A 17098-nucleotide genomic window follows, 5' to 3' on the forward strand; every position below is an offset into this window, starting at 1 on the left:
CCATTATTTCTACAAGGACTGCAGTGGGTCTGCACCTCTGGTGGCCCACCAATACCGTAATCTCTACCAGGACTACAGTGGGTCTGCTCTGTGATGACCTATCTACCAATACTCTTCAAAATTTCGACTGACTCTGCTGTGGGTTTGCTCTGTTGTGGCCCATTACCTGTATGCATATCAAGAGTCAGCACTGTCTTTCCATTGGAAGGACAACACTACTTCTTCAAGACTGCATGGAAATCCACTACTTCCATGTGCATTTTCTTTTACTGCTCAGACTTTGAGAAAAAACACTGCTATTCTACTGTTATGTACGATTAGGACTGTCTTTATGGACTGTGAGAAAATTTTAGCTTTTGACCAACATTGTATCAATAAGTGTGTGCATTTGACATGTTTGTTATTGTAATTATGAAAAATTTTATCAAATCATTATTGGCCACTGCCCAAAAAATATTTTGTAAAATTTTTGTGGGGAGCATGGGGGCTATGTAAGTAGGCTGTTTATGTTTTCTCTATGTAAGTAGGCTGTTTATGTTTTCTTATTGGCAACGTTACGTAGCGCTCAATATGAAAATCACTGGCTGTGCTGTGTGCAGTCTGTGGCTAGTTTGCATTGTTGTCTGCCATTGTAGTGTTGGGCAGCGGCAGCTGGCTGTGAACAGCGCGTAGCGTTGCGCAGTTGGAGGTGAGCCGCCAGCAGTGGTGGATGTGGGGAGAGAGATGGCGGAGATTTGTAATTTGTCATGAACTGATATATATATAATGACTTGTGATGATATCAAGGTAAATACATTGTTTGCTCTCTATTAATATCTTTCATTGGCTAACTATCCCTATCAGTAGTTAGTGCCTTCAGTAGTTTGAATCTTTTATTTAGCTGGCAGTAGTGGCGCTCGCTGTATTGCAGTAGCTTGAGTAGCGAAGATTTTTGTGAGGTAAGTGATTTGTGAAAGGTATAGTTTAATGTTAGTCAGGGCCATTCTTTTGTAGGGAATTTTGAAAGTCAGATTGCGTTGCGCTAACAAAATATTGTGTGTCAGTTTAAGCACAGTCATGTAAAATTGTTGAAAGGGGACGTTTCACTTAGGTTAGTTAGGTTTAATTAGTTCTAAGTTCTAGGCGACTGATGACCTCAGAAGTTAAGTCGCATAGTGCTCAGAGCCATTTTTTACGTTTCTAGAAGTACGTGTTGACGAGGTGAACTTTGAAAATAATGTTATCGACGTGCTAAAAATTTTCGTTCCGCTACTTTAGCTAAACACTCAATATACAACATTGGGCTCAAAAAACTCAGTAAATTAAAGTGCTGTAATTATTTTCATTCATTTATTTCCTATGACACAGTGACTCGAGCTTTCTCTTCATCTACTATTCACGTACTGTTCACTGGCAAAAGAAAACCTATGGTGGGGACTTTTAAGCAGCAAGAAGTTCCAACATCAACCTCAAGGTAAATTATTCTCTCATGAAATTTGTTCTCAGTAATCCATTTCAGTTTGAGAACAATAGTGATACTCACAAATAAGATGCAGGAATGAGAAATGTAGGAAATGTAGTATTATATCCTGCAGAAAATTTTCTTTTGCGTAAAAAAACAGTAAATTACCTAATTAGTCCCTTTGACAACCTAGGCACTGAATTAATCTCTGACAGAATATGAAAATATGCTTAAATGCAGATTGTTCGTCCTGACTGTTTCTTCTCTACAACAACGCAAGACGTCAGTCGCATACGAATTTCCAGAGAGATATACGGGTTGCCCCAAAAGGGCAGGTCAGTATTTTTCGAAATGAGAAAAATTATCGTACGACGCAAAAGCGTTCATCTAGACAGATGCTCTATCCCAAATGGTTTCTGAAGTAATACACCCTTTGTGTAGATAGGTAATGTGTCACGTTATTTTAGAGGATCCAGTTTATTTTATTTTAGAAAAATTGTATATGAGGTACTGTAAGCTGCATGAAATACAATGTGCTTCCAGTATGATTAGTTCCCCCAGCCTCCACCCCCCCAACCCCCAGTCTACCTTACTTTCCCTCATTACCTGGACACGAAAATGTTCTGATCAAATATTGTTCCATTTGTGTGCAAGGAACTGAATGAAGAGAGAAGGAAGGAAGATACGCAGCATGTAGCGTGCTACACTCACTAACGCACGTAGGGGTTCTCCAACACCAGTAACACAGCATGTTATTCTTTCGTTGAAGTAGGTGGTTGAAACATTAAAATTTATCATAATTTGTTTCTTAAAACTTATTTTGTAGTTTCTAGATTTGTTCTGAACTACGGTAAATGTGTTGTGAACTGCTGATAAAGTATTACGAACTTTTGTCAATTTGCAAGCCAATAAATATTTGTAAATTTGTTAATCAATAAATAATTGTAATTTTTAACCGAAAAATGTATTCTAACACAACTAAATAAAAATAGAATCAGTTTGTAATAACAGTAAATATTTACGAGCATTTATCTATGAAATGTTTGACATGAAGTTTATATCTACGTAAACTTTATCTACTTTCCATTTCTGATGTTTCCGGCTACGGCACGCTGTGTATTAAACGTAAACAAGTAAAAATGTGACATACCATATTACGACGTTCTTCAAGAATGTGTTTTACCGCGCATGTACCTGAACAACTAAAAATATTGAAACCCATGTTATGTTTCTCTCATTCAAATACAGATATGTACAGTTACGACTAATATCACTATAATAGCGAGATAATTCCGCTAGAATTGGATTGTGCACGCTACTATTCTCACAAAGTGGTATCGCGAGTTTATCTCAAACGTTCAGGAAAAACAAACATACAAGGAAATTCTTGTTAACAATTAACGTTTAACTGATACAGTATCACTCATCTTCTTGAGAAAAAAATTTCTTGTGTAAAGTGCTAGTCTCTGCAAACAGGTATTCCATGGATCATTGTGAAGTGAAATGTGCAATAAAATTCTTCTAATTGACTACATTTTTCATTGAAGATAAGCTAATGGATATACCAAAATTAAACTGAAGGAGACTTAATTTGCAGAAAATCATTTAAAAACTTTTTTATATTACAGGTATAAGTTTCTCTTTTATGTTTCGTCATCAGCAAAATGGATTGAAACTCTTTCTTCGTAAGGAACAGAAGTTTACAGAGATTTGTAGAAGGGAGAGGAGGGTGGGAGTCTGTCCTAACCTAGAAAATTTTCTGCTTTGTGTCCATTGCCTCAATTAATACGAATACGACTTTATCTGCATATTTGTTGTCTGAAAGAAATTAATTGCTTGACACTACGAATTTAAGACATGCTGATATTTTATAACTGGCAGTCATATAATAATAAAAGTGTTGCTATTCTGTTCTCAACTTTTTTTTGTATGAAAGGCATTTATAAAAGGAGAATTCCCTTTTAGCCATGATAAGAAAAGTACATTTATGTGACCAAAGTGGGTGATTACACTATTATTCCGGAAATTTTCGTAAACGGTGTCAGCAATAAATATTATCCAGTCTTCAAAATACCCGTCGTACAGTTTTCTTACGAAAAGTCTTTCCAATGATTTGTTTTTAATTATCATGTAAAATACTACGATTCAGAGATGTATTTATCGCGCAACACGAAACAATTGTAATACCAAAAAACATTTGTTTCTTAAATATCTGTTTTTGAGAGCGAGAGAGAGAGAGATTTTAAATTCAGAAGATAATGGGCAAGTGATTTAAATTTAACTAATTATTTGAGTGCTGTCTATAAAAGGTTCCACCAAACTTCTAAATTATTTCATACTTTTTCTGTATTAAATTCAGAAATGATCCTAATGCTGAAATGGTTTTGCATCCAGTGTAATTGTGATATTTTCTTTATGAGTGACAAACTGTCCTATGCCTTTTCTCTAAAATCCATATCAATTTCGTTAAGTTACAGCTATCTCAGTGTGCATACTGCTGTCTTAACATGTAGCGGAAATTTGTAGGCCATGACCGTTTCCACAATGCCTCAAGCTGTGCACTGATCTGGGGCCAGCAAAAGGGCCAGAGGTTGAGGGTTATCACCGGCTGCGGAACAAAATAATGCCGGCCTGGAACATTCTGACTAAAGCTCGAGAAAGCACTACACTCCACTTCATAGCTTTTTTTCTCTCTTACAGTGAGAACTATCAGATATTTAATGCTAAGAGACTGACATTCACTTTTCGCCTCGATTTACAATTACCCACTGTCCTAAAGTTGCAATGATTTGTTAATAATTCTTCTCGACAATTACACAGAAGTTGGCAATTCTGAGCAGAAATTTTGTGCATGATGAGTGCGGTATCTTCAAGATATTTTCTTCAATTAGGCTTCCGAACACATTAGTTCTATTTTGGTTGCCATGTTCCCAAGAAAAAAATCCATGATTATTGTACGATTTGCTTTTGGATACAATTGCCTTTAGTGAAAATAGTGCACTAAGATAATTCCCATGACAATTGTTAAAAAAATTTTCAGTTCATAGATTTATAAACATTATAAAACTGGCGCTAAGAACGCAAGGTGTTTTCAAGACGTCAATGACACAGTTAAATTACAATGGAATTAGAAACACCGTTTTCATTTTGAGAACATGTTTTTTAAGCAACACGTTAGAAACTATATGTTTCTAACTTATTGTTTATGTTTTTACGATTTCGTATTTAATAAAGAGTTATCCACTAAAGGTAGCAGAGAAAGAGCTGAATCATATGTAGATAAAATAAAAGAAAATGGTGGTGTCTCGCATATGGTGGAATTCGGGTAACATTTATAAACTTTTCACCAAATTTCACACACATGGGCACTATATATCCAAGTTATCTATGGTTTTTTGTATGTTTACGGTAGTTAGCCTGAAGATATCAACCATTGGCAATGACAGAAATGTATACATTAGTTGCACAGTAATCAATGGTGACTGTTAAGGAAGAGAACCATCTTAATCAGTGCATATGTACACATACTGCAATATATGCCTGAAAATAGGGCTCTGTGATAGATGCAAGATGAGACTGCTGAAGCTAGCACAATTTTAACGTCCTTTTTTCGTTTTAAGTGATTGTTTCGTTCCTTAAGCTATTGCCAGATACACCAACATGTGTTGCATATCGATGTACATCTTAGTATCGTCGGCTGACGGACTGTAAGCTCTTTCCGTAACGTTTGACAGGCGCCAGTGGCTAGCACTGTCAAAATATTCAGCCTCCGTGGCAGGTGGCAGACTGGAGTCAAGCTCGCCCGCGGCCCTCGACCGCTGATCGGAGACGAGTGGCAGCGTGCAACACACCAAGAGGTGGCAACGATAGCTTGAAAAATATAATTTTTAGAAAATTACCGAGTTAGTATAAAGTAGTATGGAATGCAACAACATACTGTATGCAACAAAAATGCTCTTTTTTCCTAATTTTTAGATTTTTAAAAAGCAAAATCTGTTTCTGGTATGTATTTGAGGCGTTTGATAATGGTTTAACGGCCGAAACTGTCAGTAACAACAAATAAAAGGACATTATAAAATCAGCCAGTTGTGGAACGTTATCTCTCATAACATTTATATTGGCTGAAGATCCACAAGTGGCCGGCCGAAGTGGCCGTGCGGTTAAAGGCGCTGCAGTCTGGAACCGCAAAATCGCTACGGTCGCAGGTTCGAATCCTGCCTCGGGTATGGATGTTTGTGATGTCCTTAGGTTAGTTAGGTTTAACTAGTTCTAAGTTCTTGGGGACTAATGACCTCAGCAGTTGAGTCCCATCGTGCTCAGAGCCATTTGAGCCAAGATCCACAAGTAGCAAACGCAGAATATCGTAATAAATATTATATTGGACTGCACAGGATTTTCTTTGCGGACTTAACTCTCAAACGAAGTGAGAAAAGATGCTGTAGGGGAAAAATGCTGCCCAGATTCATCACTTACAATTTTCAATGTCAGCAGCAAATGTCACGAGGAAAACCACTTTATTTGGCAAGTCTATGGTGCAAATCATTTCTTTGCCGAACAGGCAATCTGACAGGAAAGGAATGTAAAGCATTTGTCATTGGTTCAGCCCTGGGGGCAATGGAAAACGGCTGCCTTCACTACGACGGTGACAAGACTGTGTGACAAAATGAGGGGATCGGACAGGAGCGATATCGGAAGCTCATAATTCACGGGGACAATAATTCTGACAGGACTTAAGTGTTATTCATTTCTGCTTGTTTCGGACTCTATTATTTCGCAAAATCTGCCATCACATTCGGCATTTGTGTTTTCTTCGTTTTGATGTTTCATGTTACATAGATCATTTGCACGATTTTTATGGAAATGATGCAGACCGATTGGTGACGCATATCCTAAGTTCGACTATACCACAGACGAGGAAGTCACATACAGCGTGAACCAGAACTCCCCCGACAAACTTTCAGAGGTAGTACTGTGGACCAAAAGAAGATAAAATTCTATAAACATGGACTCTATACTGCATACCTTAAGAGCTATGAACTCTTTTTCAGCTTAGGTTCTGTGAAATACATCTCTTCTACTGCAGGCTCTTGCTTTCTACGTTTTGGGATGAGGTAGTATGGACTAAAACAAGAAAAAAGCCCAGTAAACGCTGGGTCTAAAATGCATGTCTTAAAAACTATGAGCATGTACTCAGCAGAAGAGATATGTTTCACAATAACTAAGACGAGAAAGTGCTCATAGCTCCAAAGTTATTCACTTTAGAGCCCATAGCTCTAAAGTTATTCACTTTAGAGACCATATTTACTGGAGACTTTTTATTCGTTTTGATTCATTCCATTACCTCTGAAAATATGGAAAGCTAAGATCTTTCATTAGAAGAGATGTCTGACAGTAGCAAAGACGAACAGGTGCTTTGTCTCTTAAGGTATGCATTTTAGAGCCATGTTTACTAGGTTTTTCCTTGTTTTGGTTCATACTACCATCTCTGAAAGATTGGAGTTCTGGTTCGCATTGTATGCAGGAATAAGTGACTGTGGAATTGAAAACCTGGACAAATCGCTCGCTAGAGGGGATGTCTAGTGCGGTGCTCGTTAGATTCTTTACTAAACATACTGAGGAACTTGCCTCTCTTCCAGCATCACATTACCTTAGGTCGCTAGAACAACGGAGCGAGCCACATGCGCAGAAAATGTGTAGATCAATGCAAGAAGAGTAGGAAGTTTGATGTACAGAAATACAGACCTATCTTACTGATGTAGATTTCTTCCAGAGTAATGGGACGTATATTGTGCTCGCTTATGATGCGTTTCCTGGGGACCCAACAACTCCTATGTAGGAATAATTGTGGTTTCCGCAAGCACTGATCTTACATGTCCGCACCGTCGCCAAACAATCAAAATACACGCTAACGGAATTTACGAACTGTTAAAGGTATTGGAACGAAGAATTGTTAGCAATCAGAGCTCAGTACGTCGTTCTTAATAGGGAGCCATTGTTAGAAGAGAAGATATTGTCTATCACACTTCAGGTCATGTGACTCTGTCACTGTTTCATAATATTTACGCTCTTACAAAACAACGTTTTGCACCAATATCATGACTTGAATGATTGTTGTTGTTTTGGTTGTGAACTTCTTTCTCAGTACTTTCTTGATCACAGGAAATCACTTGTGTACTGGATAAAAAGAAAACCTGCGTTCTCAGAACAGTTCAGCAGAGCATGCTTTGTCTCATGTCGAGAATTGGACAATGTGATATTTGTACACTGTTTAGTCTGATGTACCTGAAAAAGAATATTTAATATGTCTGTCACATGTGACCTACGCTGCCTAATAACCTGATGAAACTGTGAGCTTGATGTGGTGGAAGAAAGAACTTCCCATGACGCCCTCTCTGCAGCCGAGTGTCCTGAAGAGCTGCATTTACGTCACCTCACCGGAAGTGCTGTAAGGTTCTTGCGTAAGGTAATTGCAAATTCTGCTTATTTATACATAGTAGCCTCAGAGTAGATTCTAATATAAGTGGATGAATATTCGCTTACAGAGATAAAGGACACTTGGTGGAATTAGAGACAGGACAATTGGTGGAATTCGTGAACAAAGGAAGAGGTACAATATAATAAATTCACGAAGGCCAAACGTATGAAAACGCGATACCATGCTTTAAAAGACAACTTACATAAGGTTACACTTCATGGATAAATAGAAGTCATAGATATAACCGCTTGACATCGCCACTGGACGTCATAGTGCAAGTATACTTAAAATAAGGCTACAAGTTTCTGGAACAGATTTTACGAGACAGAGACTATGTTTGTTAGTCACTTGAATTTACCGACGGTTAACTCAGAAAACGATACCGATCATCATGTGTTCTATTGAGATCAAAAGCGAGAACGAAAGCTCAACGTGTCCCATGCAAAGTTTGAATGTAAACTGCAACGTGTGCAGGACACAATTCTACATAATCTCAAAGCACGTTTGAATACGCCAACCGCATGAATACAAGCCAAATACCCGGCGCTTGCTGCAGTCCCACCATAGTACTGAAAGTTGTCAGTCGAATGCGCCCATTTCTAAAGGCACAAGGCAAGTGTCTAAATCACGTAGGCTCGATGTGCTGCCACGACGAAGAGCGCTTTTTGGTAAAAGTGCTCGAGGGGTCCAATTGAAAAATAAGTGCCCAGCGTTGTGATTGGCAGGCACCAGTCAAAGCTTCCGCATGTCTCGAAGATATACCTGCTGATTCCTTCACAAAGCCGGCCGGTGTGGCCGTGCGGTTCTAGGCGCTTCAGTCTGGAACCGCGTGACCGCTACGGTCGCAGGTTCGAATCCTGCCTCGGGAATGGATGTGTGTGATGTCCTTAGGTTAGTTAGGTTTAAGTAGTTCTAAGTTCTAGGGGACTGATTACCACAGATGTTCAGCCCCATAGTGCTCAGAGGCATTTCAACTTTTCAACATTTTCCTTCACAAAGTTCATCGCTCAAGCAAACAGAGACGTTCACACGGAAGCAGCTGTTCTTCAAAACAAATTCTAATTTTATTATGCAGTATCTTTTATTTTTCACGCTCTTTCCTTTTCTTGTGAAAGGATCTCACTATCGAAAATGCTAATCTCTCCAGAACAAGATCGGTCAGAAACGATATGTTACTTAAGCAAATGTATACGTTGCTAATTTACGGCACGTAAACGTTTTCTATCGTATCTGATATCTGATCATAACTGTATGAGTGTTTATGCCTTGCATGTGTAATAATTGCTTCAATTTATTTTCCACTGACATCAAAAGAAGCATCTAGTGTGATCCTATATAAATGCATATTCTTCGATATATTTATACACTTGTCTGTTAGAAAGAGATCCTGATTCATTACAACCGGGATCCACAAACATTTTTCATTGACAGTTATGTACATAGTTATTATCGTAGTGATATATTTATTTCCCGATTTAGATGACTGATCTGATGCTCCCGTTTGCTGTCCTGACACCGATTCCTATACATTCACACTTGCTTCAACTTTATTCTGAGGATGTCCGCCTGCTTAGCGGAGTGGTAACTTGCTTGCCACCCATGCAGTGGGACCGGATTCGATTCCCGGCCGGGATGGAAATTTTCTCTGCTCTTGGACTGGCTGTTGTGTTGTCCTCATCATAATTTCATCTTCACCACGGGCACGCAAGTCGCCCAGTGTGGCGTAGACTGAAATAAGACTTGCACTCTGCGACGGAACTTCCCCGGATGAGGCCTCCCGGCCAACAATGTCACACGCTCATTTAATTTTTTATTCTATGTAGTTGTATGTAAATGAAATGGGGAGGGGGTGTAACGACATGTACGGGAAGGTGATACTGTTGGAAAATTGTTGCGAACTTCAGAGAGAAACTTGCAGATGATCAACACCTGGTGCAAATACTGGCAGCTGGCTCTAAAAATAAATAAATGTAGTTTAATGAACCCAGTCTTGCGGAGAACATATACCAGACTGATATTACTAGGAAGAACCGTAAGTGTAGTTCACGCACGAAAGAGATCACTTCTAGCCGCGCGGAGTGGCCGCGCAGTTAGAGGCGCCATGTCACTGACTGCGCGGCCACTCCCATCGGTGGTTGAGTCCTCCCTCGGGTATGGGTGTGTGTGTCTTGTTCTTAGCATAAGTCAGTTTAAGTAGTGTGTAAGTCTAGGGAGCGATGGCCTCAGCAGTTTGGTCCGTTACAAATTCACACACATTTGAACAGATCACTTGTAAGAGCCTCGTTCGACTAATTGTTGCTGATTGCTTGCCTGTCTAGGAACCTTACCAAATGAGATTAACGGAAGAGACAGATAAGACTGAAAGAAGAGCTGCACTTGGTTTGTTTATTTAGTGTAAGAGTTTCACGGAAATGCTTAACAAACTGCTGTGCGTGGTGTAACAAGAAAGAGGTTGTACATCACGGAGAGCCTTGCTAACAAAATAGCGTGAGCAAAAAGTATCAAGAAACATACTTTTATCTTTGTTCCCACGAAGTCTACGTTCCATAAGCTAGTGGAATAGGGAGGGAGGAAATTTTGCTAGCGCACTGTGTACCCTCCTCTACACACCATATATTGGCTTGCGGAGTACGGTTCAAATGGTTCAAATGGCTCTGAGCACTATTGGACTTAACTTCTGAGGTCATCAGTCCCCTACTTAAACCTAACTAACCTAAGGACATCACACACATCCATGCCCGAGCCAGGATACGAACCTGCGACCGTAGAGGTCGCGCGGTTCCAGACTGTAGCGCCTAGAACCGCTCGGCCACTCCGGCCGGCAAGGAGTACGGATACAGATGTAGATTTGTTCCTGTACATGGCTACATGCTGGTCATTTAAAGATTTGTAAATAGCACAGTGGTATAAATGTAGTGAAATGAATGGTTCAAATGGCTTGCCGGCCGCGGTGGTCTCGCGGTTCTAGGCGCGCGACTGCTACGGTCGCAGGTTCGAATCCTGCCTCGGGCGTGGATGTGTGTGATGTCCTTAGGTTAGTTAGGTTTAAGTAGTTCTAAGTTCTAGGGGACTGCTGACCACAGCTGTTAAGTCCCATAGTGCTCAGAGCCATTTGAGCCATTTTTTCAAATGGCTCTGAGCACTATGGGACTTAACATCAGCCCCCTAGAACGTAGAACTACTTAAACCTAACTAACTGAAAGACATCACACACATCCATGCCCGAGGCAGGATTCGAACCTGCGGCCGTAGCAGTCTCGCGGTTCCGGACTGAAGCGCCTAGAAGCGCTTGGCCACCTTTGATGAAATGAACAATTACTCTCCGATAATGTTCATGTTAGTAGTGCAGAAAATTTAAATTTGAGAAAAAATTTTCTGTTACTCATATTCAATTAGTTTTATTTAAAATTTGATGTTGGTCCACAGTCTAGAAATTTTTCAGGGATAGTCGGTGCACTGTGTGTGGTCCAACAGGTTACCGGCAGTGTATGCATGTATATATCTTTCTACATCTGTGGTTATGAAGCCGTTACACGGCGTCAGCTAGTGGATACTTAGTGTACCAATGTCTTTTATGGCCCACACTCCCACATTCCTTTCGCATACGGTGGAGGAGAAGAATACCCCTTTTCTAAACGTGAACTTCTTTAATTTCATTTCACATTCAAGAACTGCTGTGCGAACGTCCTAATCACTGAGTAATCACTTTCCTGCCGAAAGCACTGCTTGTCGAAAACACTGCTGGGACATTGTCGTCAGTGGTCGACGTCGATGGTCTTCTTCACGGTTTGCATCATCCACGTCAGTGTGGCGTTGGTCAAATTGTTGACACCATTTCATTACGGCTGGATGAGGCATTGTATACGACGAGAATTTCACGGTGAATCTGTGTACAATTTAGACGCTTTCCCACAAAAATCGCACTGTTACACGTACTTCAACTTTGGAATACGTTCCCAGATTCCATGCCATTTCACTGCACCCTGTGATGCACCAGTTTTCTGTACAGCAACAGAACTGTCTCTGTAGGATACTTGGAACATGTACTTTCTGACAATGCGCCTCTATAAGTTACGCAATGGTTCCAGTGTGGGGCTACAAGTGCAACTTACTTTATGAAGTCCCTACTTATTTCTTGACTCGCTTGGAATGTATTCACCCTGAATTTTAAGAGTAAATCTTTACATAACGCAGAACATCTTTCCTGTTGTTCCATATACGCGATTATTGAACATTTATGTTACACACTCGCAATGAACGAACATGCGAATAACGAAAATCACGTCTCTCATAGACTATAAGTGTTTCAACCGCAAAAGGCTAAAAGCCTTCTCGTTCTACTACGTGACGTCAATGCATCTCCGTACCCTTCTCTACTACCTACAACAAGTGTTTCGTAGGTCTTTAGCATTATACGTGGAATACGAAACATTTGTCTTTTCGCGAGTTCTTGAACGGAACGAAAAGGAATTTAGATCAGCAGTATGTCTGCGTACAAAGATTCATGTTTATATAGTGGCTACCCTCCCTTGTAGTCAGGGTCGTCAACAAACGCCCGTGCAGTTGCGCTCAACTCCCTGAAAATAATTAAAACTAGACGTAACAACACAACACTGAAACATTTGTTTGAATAAAACGATTGTATATAACGGAGGTCTGAAGATGGAGGATTAATCTTCCAAAAGCTGTAGCCTTTAAAAAAGAAATAGTGACAGAGGTTTCCTATAGTCGGTAACTGCCGCGGACCAATCAAAAACTGATAAACTTATGCTATCCGTACGGCCGGTAGGGGCGCTTGCCCTCAAGAAATGTTGTGCCCCCCCCCCCACCAACGTATTGTCATCAATTTATGGGTTCAAAGTGGCTATGAGCACTATGGGACTTGACTTCTGAGGTCATCAGTCCCCTAGAACTTAGAACTACTTAAACCTAACTAACCTAACTCACACACATCCACTCCCGAGGCAGGATTCGAACCTGCGACTGTAGCGGTCGTACGGTTCCAGACTGTAGCGCCTAGAACCGCTCGGCCACTCCGGCCGGCCAAGAAATGGGTCGACCGTCTAAACTACAATTCGACACTTGAGAGCACAGCGCAACCAGAAAGCTCGCAGCGTTCCCGCTATAGTAGGACAGTGTGAAGCGGAGAAAGCGTCGTACGCACCTGTAGCGGTCGAACTTGGCGAACTTCTTCCAGTGCGCGGGGTCGCTGCGGTAGGCCTCCATGAGGGCCTGTACGTGCTCCACGTTGACGGAGTCGTGCTGGAAGGCGGCGTGCAGCTGCTGCGCCAGCTCTTGCAGAGTGCCGGCGGCGGGCAGCGGCTGCGGCGCCTTGCGCCAATGCGCCACCACGTGCTGCTGCTGCTGCTGGTGTTGCCTCGCTACGCGCTCCATGCTGTGTGTCGCCCGGCCGCTAGCCGCCGCTGGCGAAACCGCGCCGCTCCCCCGCCACCACGCTCCGCGCTCTGCGATAAACCCGCTGGCCACTGACCTTCCTACGCTTTTGCATCCATTAGCAATACATTAATTTGCGAAATGGCTTGCGAAAAGACGAGCGTACGTCAGAACGAGCTATCTATCTGGAGCACACGTTTGCGTTCGAGGGCCACTAGGGTTTTTACATTTATTCGAAGGTACCGTCTCGTAGCATTTCTCAAGTAACTGAAAGCCTATTCGCAAGAAATGGTATAAAATCCCAGTGACTTCAGTTCAGAACGTGTATGCATCGATCAACACCAGACTCGCGCTGTTCTGTACGCCTAAGGTGTCCTTACACTATACGATCCAGCGTATACTGTTCCTGAGGAAACTTTTAACCGTAATTGCTCATCTTATTCATTATTTCATTTGCCACGAACATCTCCGCCGGAACTGCGCTGCTGCTGCGGTCGCAGGTTCGAATCCTGCCTCGGGAATGGATGTGTGTGATGTCCTTAGGTTAGTTAGGTTAAAGTAGTTCTAAGTTATGGGGGACTGATGACCTGAGATGTTAAGTCCCATAGCGCTCGGAGCCATTTGAACCATTTGATCATCTCCATGCGCAGGATGCTAAAATCAATATTCCATTTGGCAGTGTAGACCAAAAGAAGCAAAACTTCCCAATAAATATGGCCTTTATAATGGATAACTTGTTTATCTTCGCTACTGAGAAACACATCTCTTCTACTGAATTCTCTTCAGTTTTAAGAACGACCTACAAAATATAGTAAACAAATGAGAACACATTATTCTGTTACTGTAAAATAACAGCACATCTAATGTGATCTGCCTCCTACTATGCTGCCAGGAAAAAATGCAACACCCTATAGGACAATATCATTTTGTTGACAAGTGAGGTGACGGGTGATTCATCACTGTAGCAGTATATTCAGACCAAATGGAACACACATATCACATTAAGCGGTGCCCAGACATTCGCGTCACAACACAATGTACCGCCTCTGGAGCCGACGCAGGCGTATATCCTCGCATGCGAGCGATCATAAAGGTACCGAATGGCATCCTGCGATAGATTGTCCCAAGCATCATGCGCCTTTTATTGCAGTTCGGCAATGTTTCTTGCAGGCTCTGGAAAACCAGTAAGTCCCCACTTCATCATGTCCCATAAGTGTTCGATTGGCGAGAGATCTAGTCACGTTGCCAGGCATGGCAGTTGTTCTACACCTCTAAGAGCATTTTGCGTAGCAGCGGTCGTATATGAATGTGCATTGTCTTGTTGAGAAAGCACATCAACTTTCTCTCGAAGACATGGCAGTAGCACGGGGATAACAGCCCGTGCAATGTAGCAGGCACTGGTTACTTTATCCAACAGAAACGCCAGAGGGCCGGCCGGTGTGACCGAGCGGTTCTAGGCGCTTTAGTCTGGAGCCGCACGACTGCTACGGTCGCAGGTTCGAATCCTGCCTCGGGCATGGATGTGTGTGATGTCCTTAGGTTAGTTAGGTTTAAGTAGTTCTAAGTTCTCGGGGACTGATGACCTCAGATGTTAAGTCCCATAGTGCTCCGAGCCATTTGAACAAAGAAACGAAACATGTGACGGCGAGTTGTAACTCATGGCCACCCCACACCATGAAGTGTGGATGGGACGTGCGTGTAGTGGACGAATGAACTCTGGAACAGGCAGCTCACTAGGTCTACGCCATACACATGTACGTCCGTCCCTCGCATACTGACAGAAACTCACCACTGAAGACAACAGAGCGCCATTCCACTCTCCTGTCAACTCTCTCACGACACCTGAGTAGCCATGTTTGGCAGTGTCGTGGCGTCAGTGGTAGCCTGGCCAGAGGCACGCGTGACCTCAATCCTGCTGCAAACAGACGGCTCCCAATGCCCTACATGTGCCAAGATTTAGTCCTTGGATGATGTTCGGTCAACCACTGCTGCTCGCACAATGCGTCGATCTTGACGTGCGTCTGCACTACGCGGACGTCAAGAACCTGGTCTACAGGTGTGCGAAAGTTCCACAGACAACTGCTGAAATCAGCGATACATCACCGATACATACAAGCTCAACTTGTGTAGCAATCCGTCGATACGTTCATTCGTCTTCCTGCTGCCCCACAATGTGACCTTGTTCAAATGACTGAAACCGAAAGAGGTGGCGCAGTGGCTAGCACACTGGACTCGCATTCGGGAGGACGACGGTTCAATCCCGCGTCCGGCCATCCTGATTTAGGTTTTCCGTGATTTCCCTAAATCGCTCCAGGCAAATGCTGGGTGGTTGCTTTGAAATGGCACGGCCGACTTCCTTCCCCGTCCTTGTCTTATCCGAGGAGACCGATGACCTCACTGTCTGGTCTCCTTCCCCAACCAACCAACCAACCAACCAACCAAATGACTGAAGCTGTTCATCAGGAGCACGCACTCGTCAGCGGGTCATGACTGTGCCATAGAATGAATGTTGCAAACACTGTTCATCTCTAAACCCAACAAAGTTACTGCCTGCAGAGTCAACACAGAGCGTGTACAGAGAGCCCTCATGAGGGCCACCTGATCGCCGATGATCGTGATAGATGGATCACTAACGCTATAACCCCTTAGTATGCACATATTATACCCTGGTGCCACTGATCACAGTCTTTGGGGGCGTTGCATTTTTTCCGGCAGTATATATACGACCTGCACTTGTGAGCAGTCGCCAAGATCATGTCTGCCATTTCCATGTGGAATAATAGGCTTTCATTATGCTGGCAAATGCAAAGATAAAACTACAATATGAAAGCATTTCACATACTTACTAAAACATAAAACGGTTCCGTTAGAACTAATATATGTGCTGCACATATCCAGAAGTGTGAATAATGTTTACAGTAACACCACTAACAGATGTTTACTACGTTCTGTGTCCATGGAAAATGACAGAGAAATGTGTTCTCATACGTTTGTAGCATTCTCCAGGTAGTTTATAATAAAAAAATGGTTCAAATGGCTCTGAGCACTATGGGACTCAACTGCTGAGGTCATTAGTCCCCTAGAACTTAGAACTAGTTAAACCTAACTAACCTAAGGACATCACAAACATCCATGCCCGAGGCAGGATTCGAACCTGCGACCGTAGCGGTCTTGCGGTTCCAGACTGCAGCGCCTTTAACCGCACAGCCACTTCGGCCGGCAGTTTATAATATCAAAGAGATAACAGTAGAAGAGATATGTTTCACAGCAGCAAAGACGAGCAACTGTTCATAGCTCTTAAGGTACGCATTTTAGAGCCCATGTTCACGGGGCTTTATTTCTTTTTTGAAATAAATGTAAAATGTAAACTATCTCGACCGGAATTGTCACAGTTCACACAATATTCCAGGCTATTATGCCGCAGTCGAATGGTTTCACATTTAAACCTCACGATTTGTCCCCCTCTGCAGAGACATTTTGAAGGGGGATCATAGCTTCTTTGATTTTCCGATTCACACCGTGGCTCGCTAGTGACTGCACATGAATTCCGTACTGGTAGCCGCAAGCAGATATCATGAAAGACTATATAGAGAGACTATAAAGTCTGTGAAACACAGAAACATTTCATTGGGAAGGAGGAGGGAGTTAAATTGAATGACATTTGGGTTCCTGTGCTGAAGAAGATGTGTACCAGTCTTCTACCATAGGGTGACAGCAACAGCGGACGACGGCAATCGACAACGGCCAATTGCGCTCGGGTATTCAAAGCATATGACGTCACTCCACCG

The 17098-nt window shown here is 42.2% G+C and overlaps 1 protein-coding gene across 1 annotated transcript in view; it reads right to left on the reverse strand.

The window, feature by feature from the left end:
- The window catches only part of LOC124555507 (cysteine dioxygenase type 1), a 140940-nt gene extending 127612 nt beyond the window's left edge, over positions 1-13328 (reverse strand). Inside the window, exon 1 of the mRNA XM_047129453.1 lies at positions 13081-13328. Within this exon, the coding sequence (XP_046985409.1) occupies positions 13081-13310 (230 nt within the window). The 5' untranslated portion in view covers positions 13311-13328. The remainder of the gene's footprint in view (positions 1-13080) is intronic.
- Positions 13329-17098: the final 3770 nt, after the last annotated feature.

This window comes from Schistocerca americana, chromosome X, assembly GCF_021461395.2.
Source record: "Schistocerca americana isolate TAMUIC-IGC-003095 chromosome X, iqSchAmer2.1, whole genome shotgun sequence".
NCBI lineage: Eukaryota > Metazoa > Arthropoda > Insecta > Orthoptera > Acrididae > Schistocerca > Schistocerca americana.